The sequence below is a fragment of the Myiozetetes cayanensis genome, unplaced genomic scaffold, assembly GCF_022539395.1.
Source record: "Myiozetetes cayanensis isolate MyiCay16 unplaced genomic scaffold, myiCay2020 scf13, whole genome shotgun sequence".
In the NCBI taxonomy this organism is placed as follows: Eukaryota; Metazoa; Chordata; class Aves; order Passeriformes; family Tyrannidae; genus Myiozetetes; species Myiozetetes cayanensis.
In genome coordinates, this window is record NW_026086937.1 from 10,431,200 (window position 1) to 10,452,507 (window position 21,308).

Genomic DNA, 21,308 nt, shown 5'->3' on the forward strand with positions numbered 1-21,308 from the left:
TCTGTACAGCTGGAGAATGACATCCATACTGCTTCTCAGAGATGACAGCACACTCTCCTTCACGAGCACCAGCAACTCCCTATTCCTCAACCTACCACAACCACTGTCGCCTCCAGTCATGCAAGTGCTCTGGAATAGACTTATTACTCTAATCTCAATACTTCCTCTCTCCTGGGACATTGGTCAGGGTGAATCATCAGTTAATAAACAGAATTTCTTAACTGATGGGTGCAGCACTTCCAACAGCACTGCAGGCACATTTCCCTTTAGCCCTGTTCTGGAGAACTCATCTGCATAAATTCCCTCAGGAGGGAACACCTGAACAGTAAGAGCTTGTAGTAAACATATTCCAAAGAACCTGAGCTCCTGATGATCTGTTATGCTGGCACAGGTGCCACATTTCCCAGTGCTCAGTCCAGAAAACTCAGAATCCTGCTCTTACCTTTCACGTTCAATCGTCCTCTAAACTAGTGTCCAGAGCAGCCCACTCCCTCAGGAAAAGCCTAACCAGAGTGCCTGACATGCCATTACCAGCATTAGTCTTGTCTGTGGTCAGTCTCTCTGAGCTGTGTTCCACTGGCCACAAGCTGATTAGCTGGCTGCTTAAGGAGGAGCTGGGATAAGTTTTCTTCTGACGGCAGCGCAGTGGAGAGGCAGGCGCTGACTGCAATAATATGCTGCTTCCTGTCTGCGGCTGAGCTGAGAGGTACTTCCCAACAGAAAAGGGTTTACAGGAGCTCAGGAGCTCAAGCTCCACCTCTTCCAGCCTTTAACTATGGAGGAGGGGTCACCAGCCTGGCTCTTCCACTGCACCATCAGCTTCCACCATCAGAAAGAAGAAACCAAACTACACACAACTCTCTCTCTCTCCCCACAGTCTCCTATGGAATCTCAAAGCTTTCAATCAGAGGGGACAAGAGTGAATGTTGTGACTCATATTACGTGAATGAGGGTGAAAGTCCACACCACAATTTGGCAGCAACAACTGGAAAACTTACAAAACCACCCTGTGAAAATCATATTGGAACACAAAACATGTACCTGGAAAGGATGTGATGTCCTTTCCAGGTTCTCTCCTGATGACGACAGGTTTTTTTTACTAGTATTAAAGAACACATATTTTATCTTTATACAAATCCTGCACAAGGCAGGAAAGGGCCAATGAAGTGATAAGGACTCACTCCATCAACTGTGCCAACTGCATTGAAGGTAGCAGGTTTAACTCAGCTGGCACCTTCTAGAAAAGAGCAGATCTTCAGACCACACACTGATCCAATGAGGAAGAATTTGTTCACCACACAAACATTTACAAAACCGGGCCAAAGGAGATGACCCAAAGTCTTTTCAAAGACTCTTGAGGGGTCAGCTGTGGAGGCAAAGCGTTGACCTGAGCAACAGGCAATAGAGTGATTGGTGTCCCCCAAACCTCACGAGCATTGTAGGGCAGAAGGGAAGAAGGGACACACTGGATGGATCAGGTTCAGGACACATGTAAAGAGTCATTTTGAGAGAAAGATCAGTAAAAGCTGGGCTTGCTGGCATGATCTAGAGAACACTATTCCAGGTTACAGTATGGAACCCACCCTCACTGCATACTTTGTTTTAATGCTCCTCACACAACTGCAGGCTAGTCCATTAAGTGGGTGTCTTACCAAATCATGTTACTGCAAAACTGCACTGCCCAGGAAAAAACGTTAATGGAAAGAGCTGAAGTCTCACTGGGAAGACTCAATACACCCAGTGTGATCCCAAACCATCTGCTTTTTAGAAATCACAAGAGATTTGGAGGGTATGACTGAGAAAGCTCTGCTCAGAAATCAAGGTCAGGCTTTGCCTCACCCATCCAATGCTGATGATTCTATTCCATAACGAGTACAAACGTAGCACACACTGACGGCAAGGATCCAGGCTACAAGCTGATTGCTCTCTTTGAAATAAAGGCTCCTGAAATACCAGGACAACACAGTTATCACTGAGGTTGTACCACAGCAGATCTTCTCCAAGGCCCTGTACAAGACAGCAACCCTAGGAAAATGCACTGGTGAGAGATCTATGCACCACAAACTGAGGGATCATGGGTGGAAACCCCCTTCACTTAGAGCCAAAACATCCCAAAATCATCAGCTGACTCTGAAGGACAGAAGTGACAGAGATGTGACAAAACCAGCAAATACCACACCTTTTGGCCTAATGAGAGAAGAGAGGTCTGGCATGGAGCTGCTGTAAATTTTGTTCCCAGAGGCCTCCTGCTAAATACCTCTGCAGCCACACTGCCTGACATAAAGGAACAACAGCTAAACACAAAGCTTTTCCTTACACCTCACAGGACACAGCTGTGCAACATCTTAAGTCAAAGATGCCCCAATCACACGCTCCCAGCCCATTCTGTAGTCACCCATCCATTAACTCCGGGTAGCAGTCCCGAAAACTGTCCCCACTGCAAACAGGATACACTTACTGAGGAAATCTAGGCAGGACCAATTAAGTAAACAACAGTGGAATTTGTTATTATACACTCTTCTTTTTAGAGGAACAGGTCTGTGTCTTAAAACTCACTTTTCTCGCTCTCCTGCCTGCTGACAGCAAACAAATTACCTGTCAGGCACGTCCTATGCAAAAGGTTTACTGGTAGCTATTTTTCAACCTTATTCCTCCATGTATGCAGCACAACCTTTGCTGGCTCTTGCTCTGCTTTTTTTCTCTCCTGATGCTGCCTCCCCATGCTCCTCACTGTCCTGCCACCAGGTTCTCTTCTGACTGGTCAGCCCTTATTACCTCTTTGTTTTAAATACACAATTGGTCCTCTAAGTGTTTTATCTGATGTTTCTGTCTCCCATTTCCTCTGTCAGTACCTTAGGGGTGTCACTCATGCAACCTGACCTGCAGAATCTATACATTAAGCAGTACAGATGCCTGGACAGAGGCTGAGTTTCCTCAGAGAGAAACCCACTCTTTCATAAATCCAAAACTACCAGTCTCCATTGAAGAAAACAGAAAACCAAAAAGAAAACCAGGCCATCTAAAACTCTGCTATACAACACCAAGTGCTGCATGTTTTCAGTTTAGGAGAAAAACTCAAATCATGTGTCCCACTGATTTGAAACAGGGGGAAAAAAAAAGGCATCAAAGAACTCTGAACTTTAGAGAGGAACCAAGCTGGGGAAATATAGAGGGGAAACAGAGTGCTCTCAAAGAAAACCAACAGCAAACTGCATGACTGCAAGGCATCCAAAGCACTGACAGCAGCCATGGGGCAGAGCAAACAGCAGCAACACTAAGTCACCTTCTGATCTTCTAAGTATTTTCAGAGCTCAGAGTAAACCACAGTCTAGTCCCTCCGTAAGAGTAAACAGAAATTAAGAGGAAACATGTTTTTCTTGAAGTTTACCCGAGCCCCACGATACAGTGCTCAGCTGGAGCCAGTGCAGACTGTACCTGCTCCCGAGTTTCAAGGTAACCCTGTACTTTTACACACTAAGGAAGGCAGGGACTGGCAGAGCCTGATACCAGTCTTTGAAATAACTCTTCATTGTTGGAATTGGATGGGGCAATCTGAGAGAGCAAACACACTACTTCCTTCTATCCCTAAACATGGTGTTCCTGAGGGAGATTAGATCTCTCCCAACTATACCAACAAGTAAAATAGTAACAGTACACTTACCTGAAAAATCAGTCTTTATTTATGTTTGAGAAAACTAAAGCAAGATCCGAGATAAAATGCTTTATTAACAGGTAAGTAACTTCACATTCTAGAAAACGTATCCCCTACTGAAATTACTGCAGAATCCTTCTCTCTGTGCTCACACATTGACAACTGATATCAATATTTATTATCAGGCCTCCTACCTGCCCAATTATGGATGTAGAAAGTGTTTTCAAGCTTTGGGAAGTACTGAGGTTTTATCTGGACACAGAGTGGGTTCCATGGCTGCTTTCCACAGGCACGGCAAAGCCAAAAGCTCCAGCTACGCAACAGAAATGTCCTTTGGCAGATGTTTAAAGCAGCAGGTCCCTCCTGCTGCAGCACAAGGCACGCTGCTCAGCCTTGCTCACCATCCTGCAGGGTCAGCTTCCTCCCTCCACCTGGATTGCTCCCCTCTTCACCTCCCTCAGAGCAGCAGTGCCTCCTTTCTCCACATCCTCCTCCCTCCTGAGCCCTTCAGGGGCTGCATGGAGGTTATTGCTGCTCAGTTCCAAAGCTCACACCGAGACCTGACACTCAGCCTGCGTGGTTGATGTTAATGGCTTTGTTCTGCACACCAGGGACTCCCCCCAAAACAGAGCTTGAAGAACATCTGCACCTCAGAAATACAATAATTTTTCCTCCTAGTTCCTGAGCCTGGAGAAAATGAAGCAGGGACACCACCACATCTCCAGACTGCAAATACCTGCACATATTTCATATCTAATAAGTATCCTGAACAAATTCCACAGTTATTTCAGTGCTTTCCAATCCTCCTTTTGCCTTCCCACTGTATACAGCATACATATATAAACATACATACAGACACACACAAATAAAGTCAGAGAAAGAAGTTTACATATTTTAATGCCTGAAGGGAAAACTAAATTCCTTTTCTAAGATCTGCAGAATAAATATCAACATTACCCCTAACTCCCTCAGCAGAATAAATTTTTCTGTCCCACTGTGTGAATGGGTTCTATCAAACCCTCTGAGCTTATAGGTAAGAAAATCCCTGAATGCCAAGTTTTAGCACAATACACAGTAACCTGAGGTACCTCCTATGAGCACAGAGATGAGTTATCATGTTGTAAAGAAAAACAAGTCCATAATTTTTTTTATTTTCAGTGAAAGATGCTGTGAAGATTGTTCAGTTGTTTTTAAAATCTGCAAAAAACATGGGAGTGGGGAAAAGATGAAAGAAGAATGGAAAATAATGCAAAAAGTCCTACCGTGAAGCTGTTGTTGACATTCTTCGTGCTGGATTCTGCCACGCTGGCATCTGTCAGATCCACCTCATCAAAAATAATGGACTGGAAAGAAAAAATTCGAAATTCCAATGAATTATTGAATCCAGTGTATAAGCAGCAGACTCAAAGGGAGTCTGCCTGGCATGTTCCATCACAGCCTTCTGTGATCTGAAGTAAACATCCAGCACCAACAACATAATGGACTAGAAAATCAAGTTCCATACACTGGGGCTCACTCTGGCTCGTCTTCAGTTAGTGAACACAATGACTTTATTTTTATTAAAGGATTAATTTAAAAATCCAAGTAACCATAGGTTTTGTTCCTGTGAAAGGAGGTAGTTTTATATCTAGTTGACTATCAACATGCCAGCCAGATGCATGGCAGCTCTGATTTGACAAATTTTAGCCTTGCTTATCTTGCTTGCTCTTTCTCTTTTCATTCATATTCTCTCCTTCCTATTGAGAGTCCATTCCCTACTAAAACGCAACGAGGAGGGAAAGGGTGGAAAAACTGGTATCCCAGGTCCTCAATGCTTTACTTCAAACATGAGGATTTCCAAGTGTGAGGCAAAACACAGGGATCTTCTACTGGCTACAAAGCCTGCAGACAGGTGCTTAAAGAGCATGTGCCTTCCCACCGACACCCACCAATCTCCAAGCCCCACCACTGACTTCCTTCCTTGGACTCCCATGTACTGGCAGGTCCTTACCTTGGCAGTTTTTGCATAGTAGAGTGTTCGTCCTCGCAGCTTAAAATATCGTCTCTTCCAGCGCTGGAAGGAGCTGGTCTGCTTCATCAGCATCCCCTCCTTTATGACAGTCTACAAAACCAGGAGAGGAGAGGTGAAGCACAGGTTTTACTGACAAGGACCTTTCCTGCTCTCCCAGTCCAGACCCACAGGGGAACATCAGGAGCTGGAGATCAATAACCCCAGTGCCCTCTGCTGGGAGCGTTTCACAGAGTCAGTCAGCAGCACTGAGGAAACGTAACAAGACTGAGCCCTCACAAACACACAACCCACACCGCGGTGTGGTTTTACCCTTGTCTCCAGTGCTATCACGATACCAAAAAAGATAAATAACTTATGATTGAATGAGATTCAATTTCAAAGTCTAACAGCGACTTGAGGAGTGTAACAGTTAAACTCACTGAGGTCGGATTTCAGTCACAGGTAATTGTGCCCTTCATTTCGCTGACATCTGATTAGCAGCCCATACACACTGGGATATCTGTCTCTGTTTCCAGTTCTGCCTTGTGAAATTATCGGCATCTACCTGGCACAGGGCTGGCAAGCTGCAAGCCCAGGGGGTGAAGAGTGAAACTAGAATGGAGAAGGAGCTACATCCAAGCTCAGCATTTGGTGTTCCTCAGAGAGTTTTGGCCCTGCATCAGCACTCTCTGGCTGGCTGCCATTTCCCAGGGCCGCAGTGCCAAAGCTGTCTACGCACGCTGCCTTTTTTTTCTTTAACTGCTTTAGAACTAGGCTGACATACCAGCACACGCAGGCCCAGATGCTCGCTCACATACTACGCATACATGGGGGTATGGATTGAATGCCACATGCACTTCAGTCTGCTTTGTCAAATACATTTGATTCCTTTGCCAAGGACAGGTTTTGAATACCAACAGCTACATGAAAACAATCTTAAAAACTGAAGCGCAGAAAGACAAGAGGCAGAAAAGTCAGGGCTCAATGTCCAGCCCCAAATTCCTGATTATAAGTACTGCCTAAGAGCTGCAAACAGTGCTACGTCGGGCCTCAGTACCACAAGAAACCTAATTATCTCCCCAAGAAACAGTCCTAGGAACCTACTTCTTGCTGAGAAAGCTGAACACGATAAACACACAGTTAAAACACAGGAAACAAATGGTCTGACAATCTTGTAAGACAGGTTATTCTGTATCTTGGTGCCAGGAAAATGACACAGCTTTAACATACCAGAGATCTCAGTGAAACTCATGTTTGTAAGTCAGGTCACTGATGAGTATCAATTAATTCACAAACAGCACTAAATGGACACTGTCGGGCTACTACAGAGCACAAAATAAATGCTCTTACTGATCCGTGGGGTTTAGTTCATTTTAGAAATCCCTTCCAGGGCATTACACTTGCTTTTAAAATGCTATATGTATTTCTAATGTGGGTCTTTCCTCTTTGAAACAGCTGCGGATTTTAATACTTTCCACATACGGTGGCCCTTGCCAAGTTCCAAGTTTCCTCAACAAGCACTTGGGAAAAATGCTGACAATAAGGAGAAACATCCATCTACCAATCCACGCTTCTTGCCAGACAGAGCCATCCTCAAACTGGCCTGGGAGATCACACGGTCTGGACCCCCACAGCAAAGCCTCTACTCCCAAATCAGCAGGGAAGGAGCGGGCTCCACATACACCCAGATTCTAAAGAGAACTGTCAGAGACAAAAGCCACTCTAATCTTCCTCCACTGTGCTGGGAAAGAGAAACGGGAGAGAGCTCCCCTATCTCCTAAAATAACCTCACCTATCTTGGATCCTGGGACCTGGCCAGTTCCAAGGTTAGCACAGCCCAAGCCTCCCCATTTCCCAGTGTTCTGTTTCACAGATGCCCCTGCACATGGGCAGAAATACCTGCCAGTGCTCAGGCAAACAGCAGCTCAGTGTGCCCGCTTCCCCCGGGACTCGCCGAGTACCACGGCACTGCCGGCAGAGTGCAAACAGAAAATGAAAACACACCATCCCGGACCAAGCTCGTACCAGCAAACTGCCAGCTCCACATCAGCTCTTCACAACTCTGCAGCCCTCACTGGAAGGCATCTTGGTGCTCATTTTCCACCACCTGCCACAGCAGGGATGCAGCAGAAGGAATACTCTTTAAGAACCCATAAGGCATCTGGGAGTGGCTTTAGGGTCCAGAAGTTAAACACACTACAGCGATACCCAGAAACAAGATGTTAAACCACCTTAGAGCTGGTGTGACGTAAAGAATCTGAAATTCAGCCATGATCTTAGTCTGAAGCCTCAGTGTAAGAGAAAATGCAGTGCAAAGACTGACCCAATAGCATCCCTTGCTGAAATTATCCCAAAGGCAAGCCCAGAGCTGAAGGCACTCACCTGGAATCGAGAAAGTGCATTCCTGCTCCTAATCTGTCATGGTCTTTTTATGAGTTATAAAGCAATTTTCACTCTCTGTGTCTCCCTCCTTCATATGTCAAATGGAACAAACAGCACTGCCCAGTTCTGTGGAGGCTCACTAAAATATATACATATAAATGTCTCTCTGATGAGTTACTTTAACTTTCAGTACCTCAGTATAAAAGAGAAACGTAAAGCAACAGCATCCAAATTACCATGCTAAAGAAATCACACATTTCTGCAGTTCATTTTTTACAGGGAAGAAAATGGGAAAGTGGCAGGAGATTTTCCAGATTAAAACAGAAACATGGAGCGATCTGTTGGATTCTTTGGAGAAAAAAAACACGCACAATTAAAAAATGAGACAGAGAAAGTAGGTACTGAACTCTGCAAAGCCCTGAACCAAAGTCAAAGAGGAACTAAAAATCCTGGGGAAGACTCCTGGGATGCAAAGTCTTAAGATACCAAGTCAGCCAGGAGTCTGATGAAAAAACAGCAACTTGCAGGAGGAGATTTCGGAGCTCTGCTGCAATGCTTATTTACAGCTCTGGTTAGATGGGGTCAGGCAGACCCCACACTCCCCAGGCTCAGGCAGTGGCCCTGTGGCCGCTCACACTCCTGCCCGGCCCACCAGCAGCCACCAGGCCTCTGCTCCCCCACAGCTCTCAGCAGTCCCACTCGGCTCCGAGGGCTCCCTCACCTCGGCAGGGCTCACTCACCTCTGCACAAGACCAGCATTCCTCCATTCCTCTTTTAAACCCTCTTTTATTTATTTTTTTTGTTGCCAAAAGGCAACAATCCCAGGGTCACTTTGCTCCGCCCTAAGCGGCATTTATGTCACTGCCAGGCTCTATGTATAGAAAACCTCAGCTCCCCAGCTCAGACACGGGAGGCCAGAGCAGCAGCGCTGCACTGCTCAGAGCAAACACGGCGCTGGTTCTGCCCGGCCCTGCGAGAGCAGCGCCGCTATTTATAGGCACTCACTCCGCACACGGCGCGGTGGGTTTGGGCGGAAAGGGCCATAGATAAGATCAAGATGACTTTATAAAATGATGCAGACGCTGCTGCCTTTCTCCTCCTCCCTTCTGATTTTACAGCCAAAGGACTTGCTACTTGCAGAGGAATGCAGCAGGAGAAAATGAACTGGGGAAAGGACCTGACTGCAAAGTGACACCAAATGAAAGATCAGGGGGGAGATGAACAGTTACTTCTGCTCACCAGCCTCTATGCAGCTTTTTAATTGAGGACCTACTCTGATCAGATTATTGGGTATGTACTTCATCAAGATAAAAGTGAAATTCCTTCTCCCAGAACAAAACCAGAGTTAAATCTATTTTCAGTGTCATATACTGGATCCTACAGGAAAACCTACTGCCCTGAAACATTATGAGGCATATGATTATATGCATCCTATCCAGGATAAATACAAAAATTGTTTGCAATGGAACTATTCAGACTGCTTTCTATCCAGCTGGGTCCCTCTCTGGTGGTGTCCTGTGGCATGGCATTCCATGGGCAGACAACACTGTGAAAAAATGAATTCTCGGATTGAGCCTAAGATGATGTGCTACTGGTTTCAACAGTGACCCCCTTCTATCATATTACAAATCAGTGTAAAGACCCCCAACAATTTAAAGTAACACTGCACATAGCAGAGAGTTTTACAAAGTCTGCAAAGAACAGAATTAGACAGCTGAAAGGCAGGGCCTAGGAAATTTCTAGCATTTTACTACTTATGTTCGGCCTTGAAGAAGAGCAACTTCCTGCAGAAAAAAATTCAGTTCACGGCAAGCAATACACAACCCTCCCCCCAACTCACGCCCTTTTACAACCTGACATTTAGGAAGAGAAATAATATGTTCTCAGATTTCTCCTGTCAAAATGGGTGCAGGCCTAATCCTGAACGGACGAAAGAAAAGTTTTGTCAACAGGAATGGTTTCAAACATCTCAGAGGACTTAAACTGAGGACTTGTGCTTCACTGCTTCCCCCTCCCACAGTTCCACCTCGTAAGAACAAGAAGCCAAAAGATTAACAAGAGCCATTCACAAAAACAGCAAGACATAGCTGTGTTTTTTGTGGCACGGCTCATCTGAGGTGTCTCTGCACCCAGTAACCCACATCAGGAGGTCAGAGACAGCCTACACAGATTAAATGTTTTCTATACCGATAACATGAGTGGTTCTACTAAAAGTCAGGAACAACCACGCCAGATTTCAGCTGCTTTCAGATGACATCCCTCGTTCTCCTGCACACACTACTGCTCACTATGTGAAACACAGGAGCAGACAATCCTTTCCTGAAGCCTAAGCTTACTGCCCCATTTGGAAGTAGAGATCTTGATAAAATTGATTTCCTAATCTGGACAACAAGGCCCTGTCAGCCCAATTGAGGGTGACTGTCAGGCATGCCCACCTGTCAGGCTGGCAAGTGTCCCTTGACACAGAGAGGTCCAAACCGTGTTCGATACAGACACAGGAAGAACAATGCACCCTATTTTACTGCTGAGGTCATGACATATTCTTAGGGGCAGTTATTCAGTGAGCATATCGAAAACAAACATTTTGCTCCACTGGTATTTCTTTCCAATGCAGGAAAAGAACTTTGTACAAGGTAACAGCAAAATCATTCCAAACTATCAAAACAGCAACTAAAGAAACCCAAACCTGAAGTCCTCAGCATCTGGATTTCTCTGTTCTCCATGTGTCTTCAGAATGTGAAAACTTCAGGGCACACACTGTTTTTATTTGCATGTACCATAAAACACTGAGCAGGGCGCTGATGGCAAACAAGAAGTAACTAAGAAAGCACCAAATGCACAGAGGAGAAAACAAAACACAAAAGCATATGGGGAACTGACGGGCTATCTTTATCTGTGCTTACCAGGGAATTTTACAGACAGTTGATCCCCACCACAAACCTACCTCAGCTAGTCCCTGATTTTGGGTAAGCTGTGGCCAAAAAAATGGGAGTAGATCTGCAGTTGCTGCTTAAACATGGCCAGACAGCCCTGCCACACTAGGGCAGGTACATACCTGGAGTGCTGTACCTTGTTTTGGGTAAAACAGTTTTAGTACCTGGTTTCATAAAAGCTCTTTGTGGTAATAAACACGGAACTAATAAATATTTAGAAATCAACTGAAAGACAGTAAATCCAACAAAGAAACTACAGGAATAAATCTAACAAACCCCACAGAATAAGACATGAAAGGTCAAGAGGGTAGGGGTTAACAAGCTAATCCGAGAGCAACATCCTTCCGCCAGACAGTGGTCACACCCTGGAAATTAACTCCAGGAAGCTTGAAGGGGGGAAATCTGGATAAGTTCAGCAATTCAAAGGATGGGACACACAGACCTATACAGATCTATAGGGGAGCACAAGGAACTTACAGGTTGTGTAGTCCTATTTGGAAGTTCTATGTTAAATGCACTTGGCTCTTGAAAAAACAAAAATGGCATTAAGATTTCTTTCACTGGTATCCAAAGGGCAAGACATTATGTGAACTCACTGCAACCAAAAGACTCCAGAAGAGGGAGAAAGAAAAGAAAATCAGAGGTCAGCTACAGGAATCAAATGTCAAAATAGAAGCTGGGGTAGCGAGCCAGTGATGCAGTACCAGCAGCCGAGCACTCTGCTGATGAAGGGGGCACTGGCCAGGCCCTCAGTGCACACTGCTTCACACCTTTTTGCTTTAGTAACCTATGCCTTATAAACTGGGAAGCACCCACGAGAGGTTACAGCACAGACCTCTATACAACCACATGGGAAAGCCTGCAAAAATTCCCCTACCAGCCATCCTCCCAGTGCTCCTCTCTGTAACTCCAGCTCTGCTGACTGAGCTGAACTCCACACTGAGTGTGACAGCTCTCCTCCAGCCTCCCTGCAACTCCTGAGCCAGCAGAGTCCACAGTGGAGAGCAGGGACCCAGCCACAGAGCACTGAAGGGCACTGAAACAGGAAATGCAAGCTCATCCTCCAGATCAGCAGTGAAAAACAGGAGTTTGTATCAAATGAATACTGAAAAGGCTTGAATTTGCCTTGGCAAAGACAAATGCTCAAATACTTCATTCTTCATTAGTTAATGCTGCGGCCAGTAAACAAAGAACAGGTCTTTGAACCAGTTCCTTTTTGATACCACATTCAGCTGCTACTGTTCTGAATGACTGTTCTGAAAGGGATGCACAGTCAGAGACCCAGAGTGAACAAATTCACAAAGGAAAGCAAATTTGAAAGCATACAAAAAGGTATATGGGAAAGGAAACACAATATACAGCCTATCATCACACAGCTCTGTGGCAAAATGAGCTCAGTCAGAGAGCTCCAAGCAAAGTACTTAAAATAGATGAATACCCTGGTCAGCTACTTAGAGGAGAGAATGAAAAACACACCAGTACATGGATTTGGGATAAGTGAGCAAGTGGACAACTCCTGGCATGCTAACTGCTTAAGCCCTCAGTATGCTTTCCATAGGCTCCAGGCATCCTTCCCAAGCACATTTATCTCAAGAGGGGAACTGAGAACAAAGCTCCAGTCAAACTGTAGTAAAGTTGGAAGATAAAGGCTCAAAGTCATCCACAGAGATAACCAAAGGAAAAAAGGCAACAGTTTAAAAGCTACTTGAAAACTTCAGAATGGAATAAAATGTTAAAGGGTATTAATTAAATGTGAAATTTATACATTTAAGAACAAACATGTCAAATTTGACAGTTGTTTTTTCTACCATCTAAAATTACACATACACAACTACACCCCTTGCTTGGGTATTTTTTGGGCACTCACCATAATGGGCTGTCAGGGCCATCTGACATGAGAGTGTCGGGCTGGGGAGGCACGATGGGTGCAAGCACAGGAACAGTCAATGTGAGGGAAAGCACAGCCAGAATACAGCTGTGGATCTCGTCCTCACAATCATAACCACCCCATCCTTCCCACACCGTTACACGTCATGGAGATCTTCGCCAAATAGGAAGGAAAAGTCAGCAGCAAATACCGGTACGGGAACTTCAGGACATGGGAAAGCGAAAGTTACACCTTGAGGAAGAAAACTGAATCCTTTGCCCTTACGGTGAGGAGGCTGAGAGAAAGACAGCTTCCTCCCACTGTGTCTGGGTTCCCATCAACTCTGGTACTGAATTCTGCAAGGAGACTTATTTGGTAGGGACTGGTAGAGGCAGGGCCAAATCCTCATCCCTTTACTCCAACTGGTATTCCAATGGGGTGAGAGAAGAAAGCAGCTTTTGGTCTTTGACCATTTAATTAATACTTAGGTATCTTAAATTTATTTTTATCTCATCTGTAACAACCGTCACTATCAGATTTTCCATATTTATGTATTAAACAACCTATGCTTTTAAGTTTTTTTTTCCTCATCTATTTAGCATAGTTTTTAAAGGATACTCCAAAGCTTTTAATTTGTTTTTCCACTTTCCCTGTTTTAATGTCCTGCAAATACCTTTGACCATGCCAAGACATCTTAACCAGCACCAGCAACAACAAGAAAGACGAGTACAGCCCTGGGAACACCGTTTTGTTAACTTTCAGCTGAACAGAAGGTGAGTTCCCAGAATCCCGATTTCTATTAAAATCTCAGTGACAGACCTTACACATTCTCAGAGGAGTGCTCTGCCCTGCTTCAGCCAGGAGCAGTCTGAAGAACATGCAGCTCACCCTCCACCTTCTATCAGCCGCATTTCTGTTACTCAAGGACCAGCAACAGTGGCCGTCCCACAGGTCACAACGTGACCCCGGAGCTTGCAGCACCTGCCTCAGTTCCCAGATCTGGGGATGCCCTGTGTGATTTTGTGCATTTCATACAAGAAGTGTGTGACTCCCTTCTCCCCATGGAAAACTGCGGTGGTATCACTTCTCCTTGCTAGTAAATCTCATGGAGAAATGTATTAAAACTTGCAAGATCCCAGTACAGTGCGCTTGACGCAAATATTATGTGGTCAGGAGGGCGTTTCCTTTCTCAAAACAGGCAAACCACAACATCAAAACAGGTATCAGATGTAAAACTTTTCAACTTGGCAATAAGACAGTGAGGAAACAAAAATACCTGCTCTGAACCCAAATGGAGTAACTCCATATTAATCAATTAGCTGACTCGGAAGCTGTCACGTTATAGCCAGCAAGCCCCTTTTTTCCTCTCTGGATGACGGGAGGACAGATAGTTTTAGCCCTCCTCAGTGGAACTGCTGTCCTGCCCATGTGTGGGGACCAGGAACTGCAGACAGCAAGCTCTGCACTCTGGGGAAGCACTGGCTGTGCTGCAGAGGAGCAGCTCTGCTGACCGGGGCATGCACAGAAAGCTCCGCTTTCTGCAGCGCTGGAGACACAATGTGGGGAAGGGACCCCGACCATGGCAGGTGCTGAGGGCCACTCTGCTGCCCCAGCTGCTCACCTGCCCCTGCACAACCATCCCACGGAGCTGCACAACCAAACAGAAGCATCTGCTTTCTTTAAGAGACATAAATTCTTAGTGAAACAAGAAGCAATAACCACTTAGTGGGGAAGAAGCGGGGAACAAATGGTTTCAGTGGAGAGTTAATAAAAAATTCCTTCAAATAATGGTTGGTACATTTGAAATCTTGAAAAAAACCACACTCCAAGAGGAAGGTGCTTTTCACTTGGGACAGTGAAATTTCCAGTGCTGCTGTGCCAATATTTAGGGCAAACCTTAAGCTTTCCCGGGAGAAGGAAATACAAACCCCTCTCTCTATCTCACTTCTGCTTCCTATGATGTATGCAGGTATATCTGCTATTTTAGAAAAAAACCCACTGGATTTGTAATTAAAGAAGGTAAAGTTATGCAGTGTCTTATATGGTACACTGGATTTCCTAATCAGGTAATCTGGAGATACACGTTTCACGGTCTGCATTTATAATTCAGTACTACTCCAAAGTAAAATAACAATGATTTTTTTGTAACAACAGGGTTTGGATAGGGAGAAATACTTTAAATATTTGACTTAATTTTATTTAAAAAAAAGAAAATCAAACCAAGACACTTAATACTTATTTTATTTTGTCTGTAATTTTACTTGAGAGAATAATTAGTAGCCTGGTAATTACTTTTTAGCAATGTGGTCTAAGTAAACCCATGCTCTCCAAACATGCACAAGCTGAATGTTAGCTCTTTAGTTCCTGGAACCTGATCTATAGTTAGAAGGAATGAGAAATGCTACAAGTGCGTGTGGTTTTGTGCTTTGTTTTGTTGTGTGGTGGAGTTTTTTTAGTTTGGGTTGGGTTTTTTTTAAAGAAGGAAGTAACAGCTGTTGCTTTCATACAGCATTCAAAACTCTCCAGCAGCGAGGCAAACTCACAGTACACCAGTGGAAACAGTGCTGGGAAACTTCCCGGATTTGTCAGAGTAGATGAGCCCAAAGAGCAGATAAAACTGAATGGAGACTGAGTCGAGGGACAGAAACATTCGTTCAGTTTACAACCCTAAATTTGTCCTTAGTGCTCAGAGAACAAACCAGGCTGTTCATGCTGCTAATCCAAGAAAATTAATGTCCTCAAAACCTGTGCCCAAGATGTTCAGTTTCTGTTCAATCACAAAACCTTCTCTTCTGCAACAATTCCCTCTCTTTAAGCGAGAAGTTCACAGTTTCTACCTGGATTAAAGCATGAGCCACCACCATGTATGACACATGAAGTTCCTGAAGTGTCCTCTTTCAGACACTCTTAGAAGGCAGTAAACCAAAACCAGACAGACATTTCACTATGTTTTAGTGGAAGATGCCACAGACAGAATATGAATTGAGCCATAAATTCCTGAAAATTCCTTCCTCATTTGTTGCATATTTCTTTGATAATGTCTCTTTGCTGAAATACTTTGCTTCTTATCATAATACTTCTTTCAATGCTTGCATTTCAAACTAATAAACTTCTCCAATTTCCTCAGTCTAATCTCATCTCAGAAAACCTTAAAACATTTGCCCTCCAGATATAAAAATAACACTTCTTTACCTATAGAACAGACATTTTATCTAATAGGCAATAAAAAAAGAAACAAAATGAGCTTTCTTCAGCTGTGCCCATGCTGTCCATCATGTGTTTGAGGACTCAGTCTGCTCTGGAAAGTTGCACAAAACCAAGTAGAAACATTTTGCTTCCTCTCAATTTTATTTTTTTTTTGTCTTTACGTTGCAGGGTGGCTCTGAGACCTCAAAGCTGCTGATCAGAGAGGGGATCACAACTTCCCACAGCACAAAAGGCATCATCTGTACCCGGTACACAGCACAGAGATCAGAAACGTGCTGTTGCAGATACTGAACAGTCTGTCCACCCCAGCATAAAGCTCAGTACCAGTTAATTTATCCTGCTTTTCGTAGTATAAATTAACTTGACATATCTCTGCCACTGGCGCTAGACAGCTTCCAATATCCCAGACAGTCTGGATTGCTGCTCGCTCTGTTTGCAACTCTGGTGAAATATATACTGCAAGCTTGTCTTTAAAAGTTCGAGGCAACGATAGATGGTTATAAAAATGAAAATATTAGAGAGAAATTGCTTGTGAAAGTAACAGAACTTAGATTGAACTAGTCTAAACAAGAAGTCCTCCTGATGCCACCCAAGGACGCTGCTGAAATCCTGTCTGGTAAACAAACTGAGAGCTCAGCAGACGTCCCACAAACTGATGAATGAACAGGAAGGTGGCCTGTCCATCCACTCTCCTGCTTTCCGAGGACTGTAACGTGACACTGGCAGTGAAAGGTCAGGTTCAAAGCAAGAAGCACCTTTCACTGTCAGAGCTCATACAAGGTGCTGTACCCCCCCATTTCACACTCTCAGCTCCCGGGACCACTCTGGATGTTCCTGTGCCTTCCTCCATGCCAAGTGACAATGAGATAACATTACCACTCCAGCTGGTTCCAGCTGAGGCCTCAGCACTCTTAGGAGGTGGGAGCGAGGTCCTGCTGTTGCCTCTCCTCACATGTATCTTCCTTCTCTTAGTTTATTTCATCTCCTTCCTAATTCCCATCCTTTCAAAGACACTTTACCTCAGCCCACAAACAGTTTCTGCAGCTGCACCAACAGAGAGGGGCTAAAAGCAGCACACTGAAGGTGGATGCTGGTACAAGCCTGACAGGTCTCAGAACGGCTGATCAGACATGTTACACAGCCTCTGTTTCTTCACCAGTTGAGACAAGAGCAGCCACACCACCTGCTATACTTGATCCTATGAGGTTTTCTTCTTTCCCCAGAATAATAATCATTAAAAGACTGCTAAACATGTTCCCTTATACCTTCCTCTCAGCCTCAAAAATTCTTCCTAGTTAAAACCAAACAGGCACACTTAGCCTTCCACTCTTCCTTCTGCCCTCTGCCTCACAAGGGACAGATTTTTCAGCTAAAGAGATGTTAGCTGTGATTTGCCTTCAGACCCTGCACACTGAGCTCTCAGTCCCTAAACATCTAAACAATTTCATTTGCTCCACTACTACCACACCAACCTACTTCAGCCAAACACAGATGAGCAACCTCTGGGCTCAGAAGCAAGTTTGATGATGTTTTATGGTCTTGCAGGAAAGCAGCTTTATTTTAAAGCATTTCTTAGGAAAACAGATGGCAGGACCAGTGGAAGGAGAACATACCTTCAAAGTGTTTGCAACTGTGACAAACAAGTAAATTCTGAGGAATTCCATGGCCACAGCAGACTTTGCACTCAAGCTGTGATAACAGTAAGCTTCTATGGTGATTTAGCTGTACTTACAGGCATGATCCTAAGCTAACTGCAGCAAAAGATGTGGTCAGAAGAGATTTATATCCTCAGGCCGCAGTAAAAGTCTGCCTGCATCTCTCACTGTCACTGTGAGAGAACCTGTCCAACAGCTTCTACAGTGTACAGTAGTCTGCACTCTGTCATTCATCAGACAAATTCAGAATTAGGTCTGCCTTTACACAGGAAGCAAGCTCCTCAAAGTCTCATCAAAACTATGATTACTCACAAAGTTGTCTTTGCTCCTTGCCCTGAAGGCAAGGAAAACGCGTACATGCAGCAGCACGTAGAAAGGACAATGGCGAAACAACAACACAGCGACATGCAACAGAACAAATCAATCCTTGGTACCATAATACCTGGATTTACTTGGAAAATCTGACACTGTTTAGTCAAAGTTTTTCTGCAGATTAACACACAGGAGCCTTAAGAGCTGCAGACAATATCTGTTTATAATCCTTGTTGTCACATGTTTATGTTTGCATACACAAGTGGCTGGTTTCAGCTTTTTCCAGCCATGCTGATGCAGGAAGCGATGTAAAACAGGGAAAATGATTAAGTAGGGACAGGGAGACGTGTTCTGCTATATTCAAACAAAAGCACAATCCAGTGCACCTTTCATCTTAGCATCTCTAACATCCTGTTGGGAGCAAGAGCTCTCACTCTACTGAGGAAGTCTTTGTGTCTCATCACAAATACCACCATTTAAACAGACTAGAGCATCCTTCCTCCCTTTCCACATGAGACCCCTGCCACAAGTGGTGTTAAGAATCACAATGTTCATCCAATCTCCAGCAAGACAAATTCTTACTATTCAGCACTCTGTATGCAGGAAAATATCTCAAAAGTCTTATTTTTTTTCTCAACAGATTAACAGACTGGCTCAGGTCACCTGGTGCTACAGTACAGCTGAAATCTGCCTGATGCAGAACATCAGCTGGTTTGAAGGGCTTCAGGGTTTCCTAGGGTGGCCAAAAGAATCAACCCACAGCCCAGCCCTGCAGTGCCTCGCCCCAGAAGCCAGCAGCAGTGCCAGCAGCACACTGCAGACCCAGCAGCCCCGCCGTGTCCCCAGGTAAGGCTGCGCTTTGTCACGGGGGCTGCAGAACCAGGACCCGCGTGGCAAAACAACAACGAGCAGTAAAACGACGACAGGCTCTGTGTCTGAAAGCAGGGTAAACCAGCCAGCAGGAAGAAGATCCCTCTGAAAAAGCTTCAGATACTGCATCATGCAGAGACATTTACTCTGCTACGAATACCAGAGGAGCAACACTGAGCTGCAGCACCAGTGCTGAGCAAGCCTTTGCATCCCCACAGCTGCACCGTGCTTGCCCACACTGCAGAGACAAGGTGATCACAAGGCACGTGATGGCACAGTGACTAACCTGCTATTTCTAAGCAGAAACACATCACGTAACAGTCCAAGAGTTACATAGGAGCTTAATGGCTACAAAGACAAATCATGCTGCTATAATAAAAATAGTACAGAAAAGGGAAACTCCCTATGGGTGGTTCCCAGCCTAAGGCTGAAGGAAATCTTCGCATCTTCTCTTACAGTAACAATACAGAGGAACTACAGCTGTGGTTGTAGTTGAAGAATGCTGGTACTGCCCCTAAAAATGGTGTTATTGTTCCAGAACGAGCCATGGGCCAGGGAATCCTGGTGGAAAGGACTGTTACCTTACCCGGAAGGCAAAGCAGGACAGAAAAAGCTGAGAACAAAGATTAACCAGCTCCAAGATCCCTGTTTGACCAGACAGAAAAGCTAAGCATCACTATGTGGCTACAGAAAGGTAAAACAGCACAGTGTAAGATGGGGAAAACTGGGCTGCAACCACAAAAAGGATGGGAAGATGTTGAGGGAAGAACACATTGATTGTAGGGAAGAACAGCGAGGGTTGCACCTTTCTGAGCAGAGCTCTATGAGCCAGTGACTGGTGCCAAGTCCAACGGGACCACAGGAGCAGGGGTGTTGGAAAGTGATAATGGCACAATGTGACAGGAAGTCACAGCTTGGATGTGCAGGAGTTCTCCGGAAGGTGAGCAGGGGAGCCCCTGGCAACTGTGACATGGGGAGAAAAGGGGAGATGCAGCCTCATGGTGTGGGAAGAGGCAGGATGTCGTTTAAGAGTTCAAATACCAGATAGCATAGTGCAGCACTAGGGAGCAGGAGCCCAAATCTCACTTCTGTGACTCCAAGAAAATATTACAGGAGAAGGGAGTAAGGAAGGAAAGAGGTAAGGCAGTGTCCTGCTGAGCCTGGGCACACTGATCGGGATAGAAAAGCTCTCTGTCAGATCTGAACCTGAGCACTGTGAAGAGGATGGCCCTTTAAGCTGGGCTACTGGGCAGGGGAACTGGGGAGGCTCAGAGAGGCACTCTGGGGATGGCAACCGGCCGGGTGGTCGGGGGCAATTGCAGGAGTCCCAGAGGGCAGTCTGGGGGGCACTGGCAGATGCTGAAGGGCATTTAGGGGGCAGCTGTTAAAGAGCACCTGAGAAATAGTTCATTAGGAGGATCTCTACGGGGCATTTTGGGTTTCACAAGTCCATGGAAAGCATAGGGCATGTTTTCAAGGGGTCTCTGAGGTGTGGGCTGGGGGTCGCCGGCAGGTCCCTGAGGGGTGGCTGGGGGTATCATCGAAAACGTGGGAATAAATAAAACCCTTTACACAATCCCTTTACACTTAAATTACAACTGCTTGCCAGCAACGGGTGAGGGGGAAATGGCCGAGTCCCTGAGGGGCGGTTTGGGGGAATGTGAGGCGGTCGCTGGCTGGTCCCTGAGGGGCGGTTTGGGGGAGTAAGCGGCCGATCCCTGAGGGGCAGTTTGGGGGAATGTGAGGCGGTCGCCGGCAGGTCCCTGAGGGGTCGTTGTGGGAGGAGAGGAGCGGGGGCGTGTGGGGGATCGCCGGCAGCTCCCTGAGGGACGGGCTCAAGGGGCTCCGTGGCGGACCGCCGGGGCAGGCTTGGGGGACGTCTCTGGCGACTCCCAGAGCGGCGGCCCGGGATGGCGGCGGCGCGGACCGTGCCGGGCGGGAGGGGGAGGCGGCGGCAGCACCGAGCGAGACGCGGAGACAGCACCGGCCGCAGCGCTGCCGGGAGCCCGAGGCCCTGCCCGCGGCCCCCACCCGCCGCACGCACCTTCTGGCGGATCTGCCCGGACGTCGAGACTTTGCGGATGAGCTTCTGCGGAGAGCCGGGCTCCTGCTCCGGCTCGCTATCCGACGACTCCTCGGGCGCGGCGCTGGCGGCGGCGCCCGCCCCGGGCTGGGGCTGCGCAGCCCCGGCCCCCGCCGCCGCCATGCTGCAGGACCGGCGGCGCGGCCCGCGCCCCCCCCGCCCGCCGCGCGCACTGCACCGCCCGCCTGCTGCCACAGCGCCCCCTGCCGGCGGCGGAGAGGACGGGGAGTCCGGCCGCCCTCACGGGACGGGCTCGGCCCCCCTGCCCCTCCGCGGCCCCGCGAACCGCCCGAGCACCGCTCGCACCGGGCTCGGCCCCCCTGCCCCTCCGCGGCCCCCGCGAACCGCCCGAGCACC

At 46.3% G+C, this 21,308-nt stretch overlaps 1 protein-coding gene across 1 annotated transcript in view; it reads right to left on the reverse strand.

Annotated features, from left to right (window-relative positions):
• The window catches only part of DGKD (diacylglycerol kinase delta), a 57,572-nt gene extending 36,498 nt beyond the window's left edge, over positions 1 to 21,074 (reverse strand). Inside the window, 3 exon segments of the mRNA XM_050307975.1 lie at positions 4,915 to 4,995; positions 5,643 to 5,753; positions 20,913 to 21,074. Of these exon segments, the coding sequence (XP_050163932.1) occupies positions 4,915 to 4,995; positions 5,643 to 5,753; positions 20,913 to 21,074 (354 nt within the window).
• Between the last annotated feature and the right edge of the window lie 234 nt (positions 21,075 to 21,308).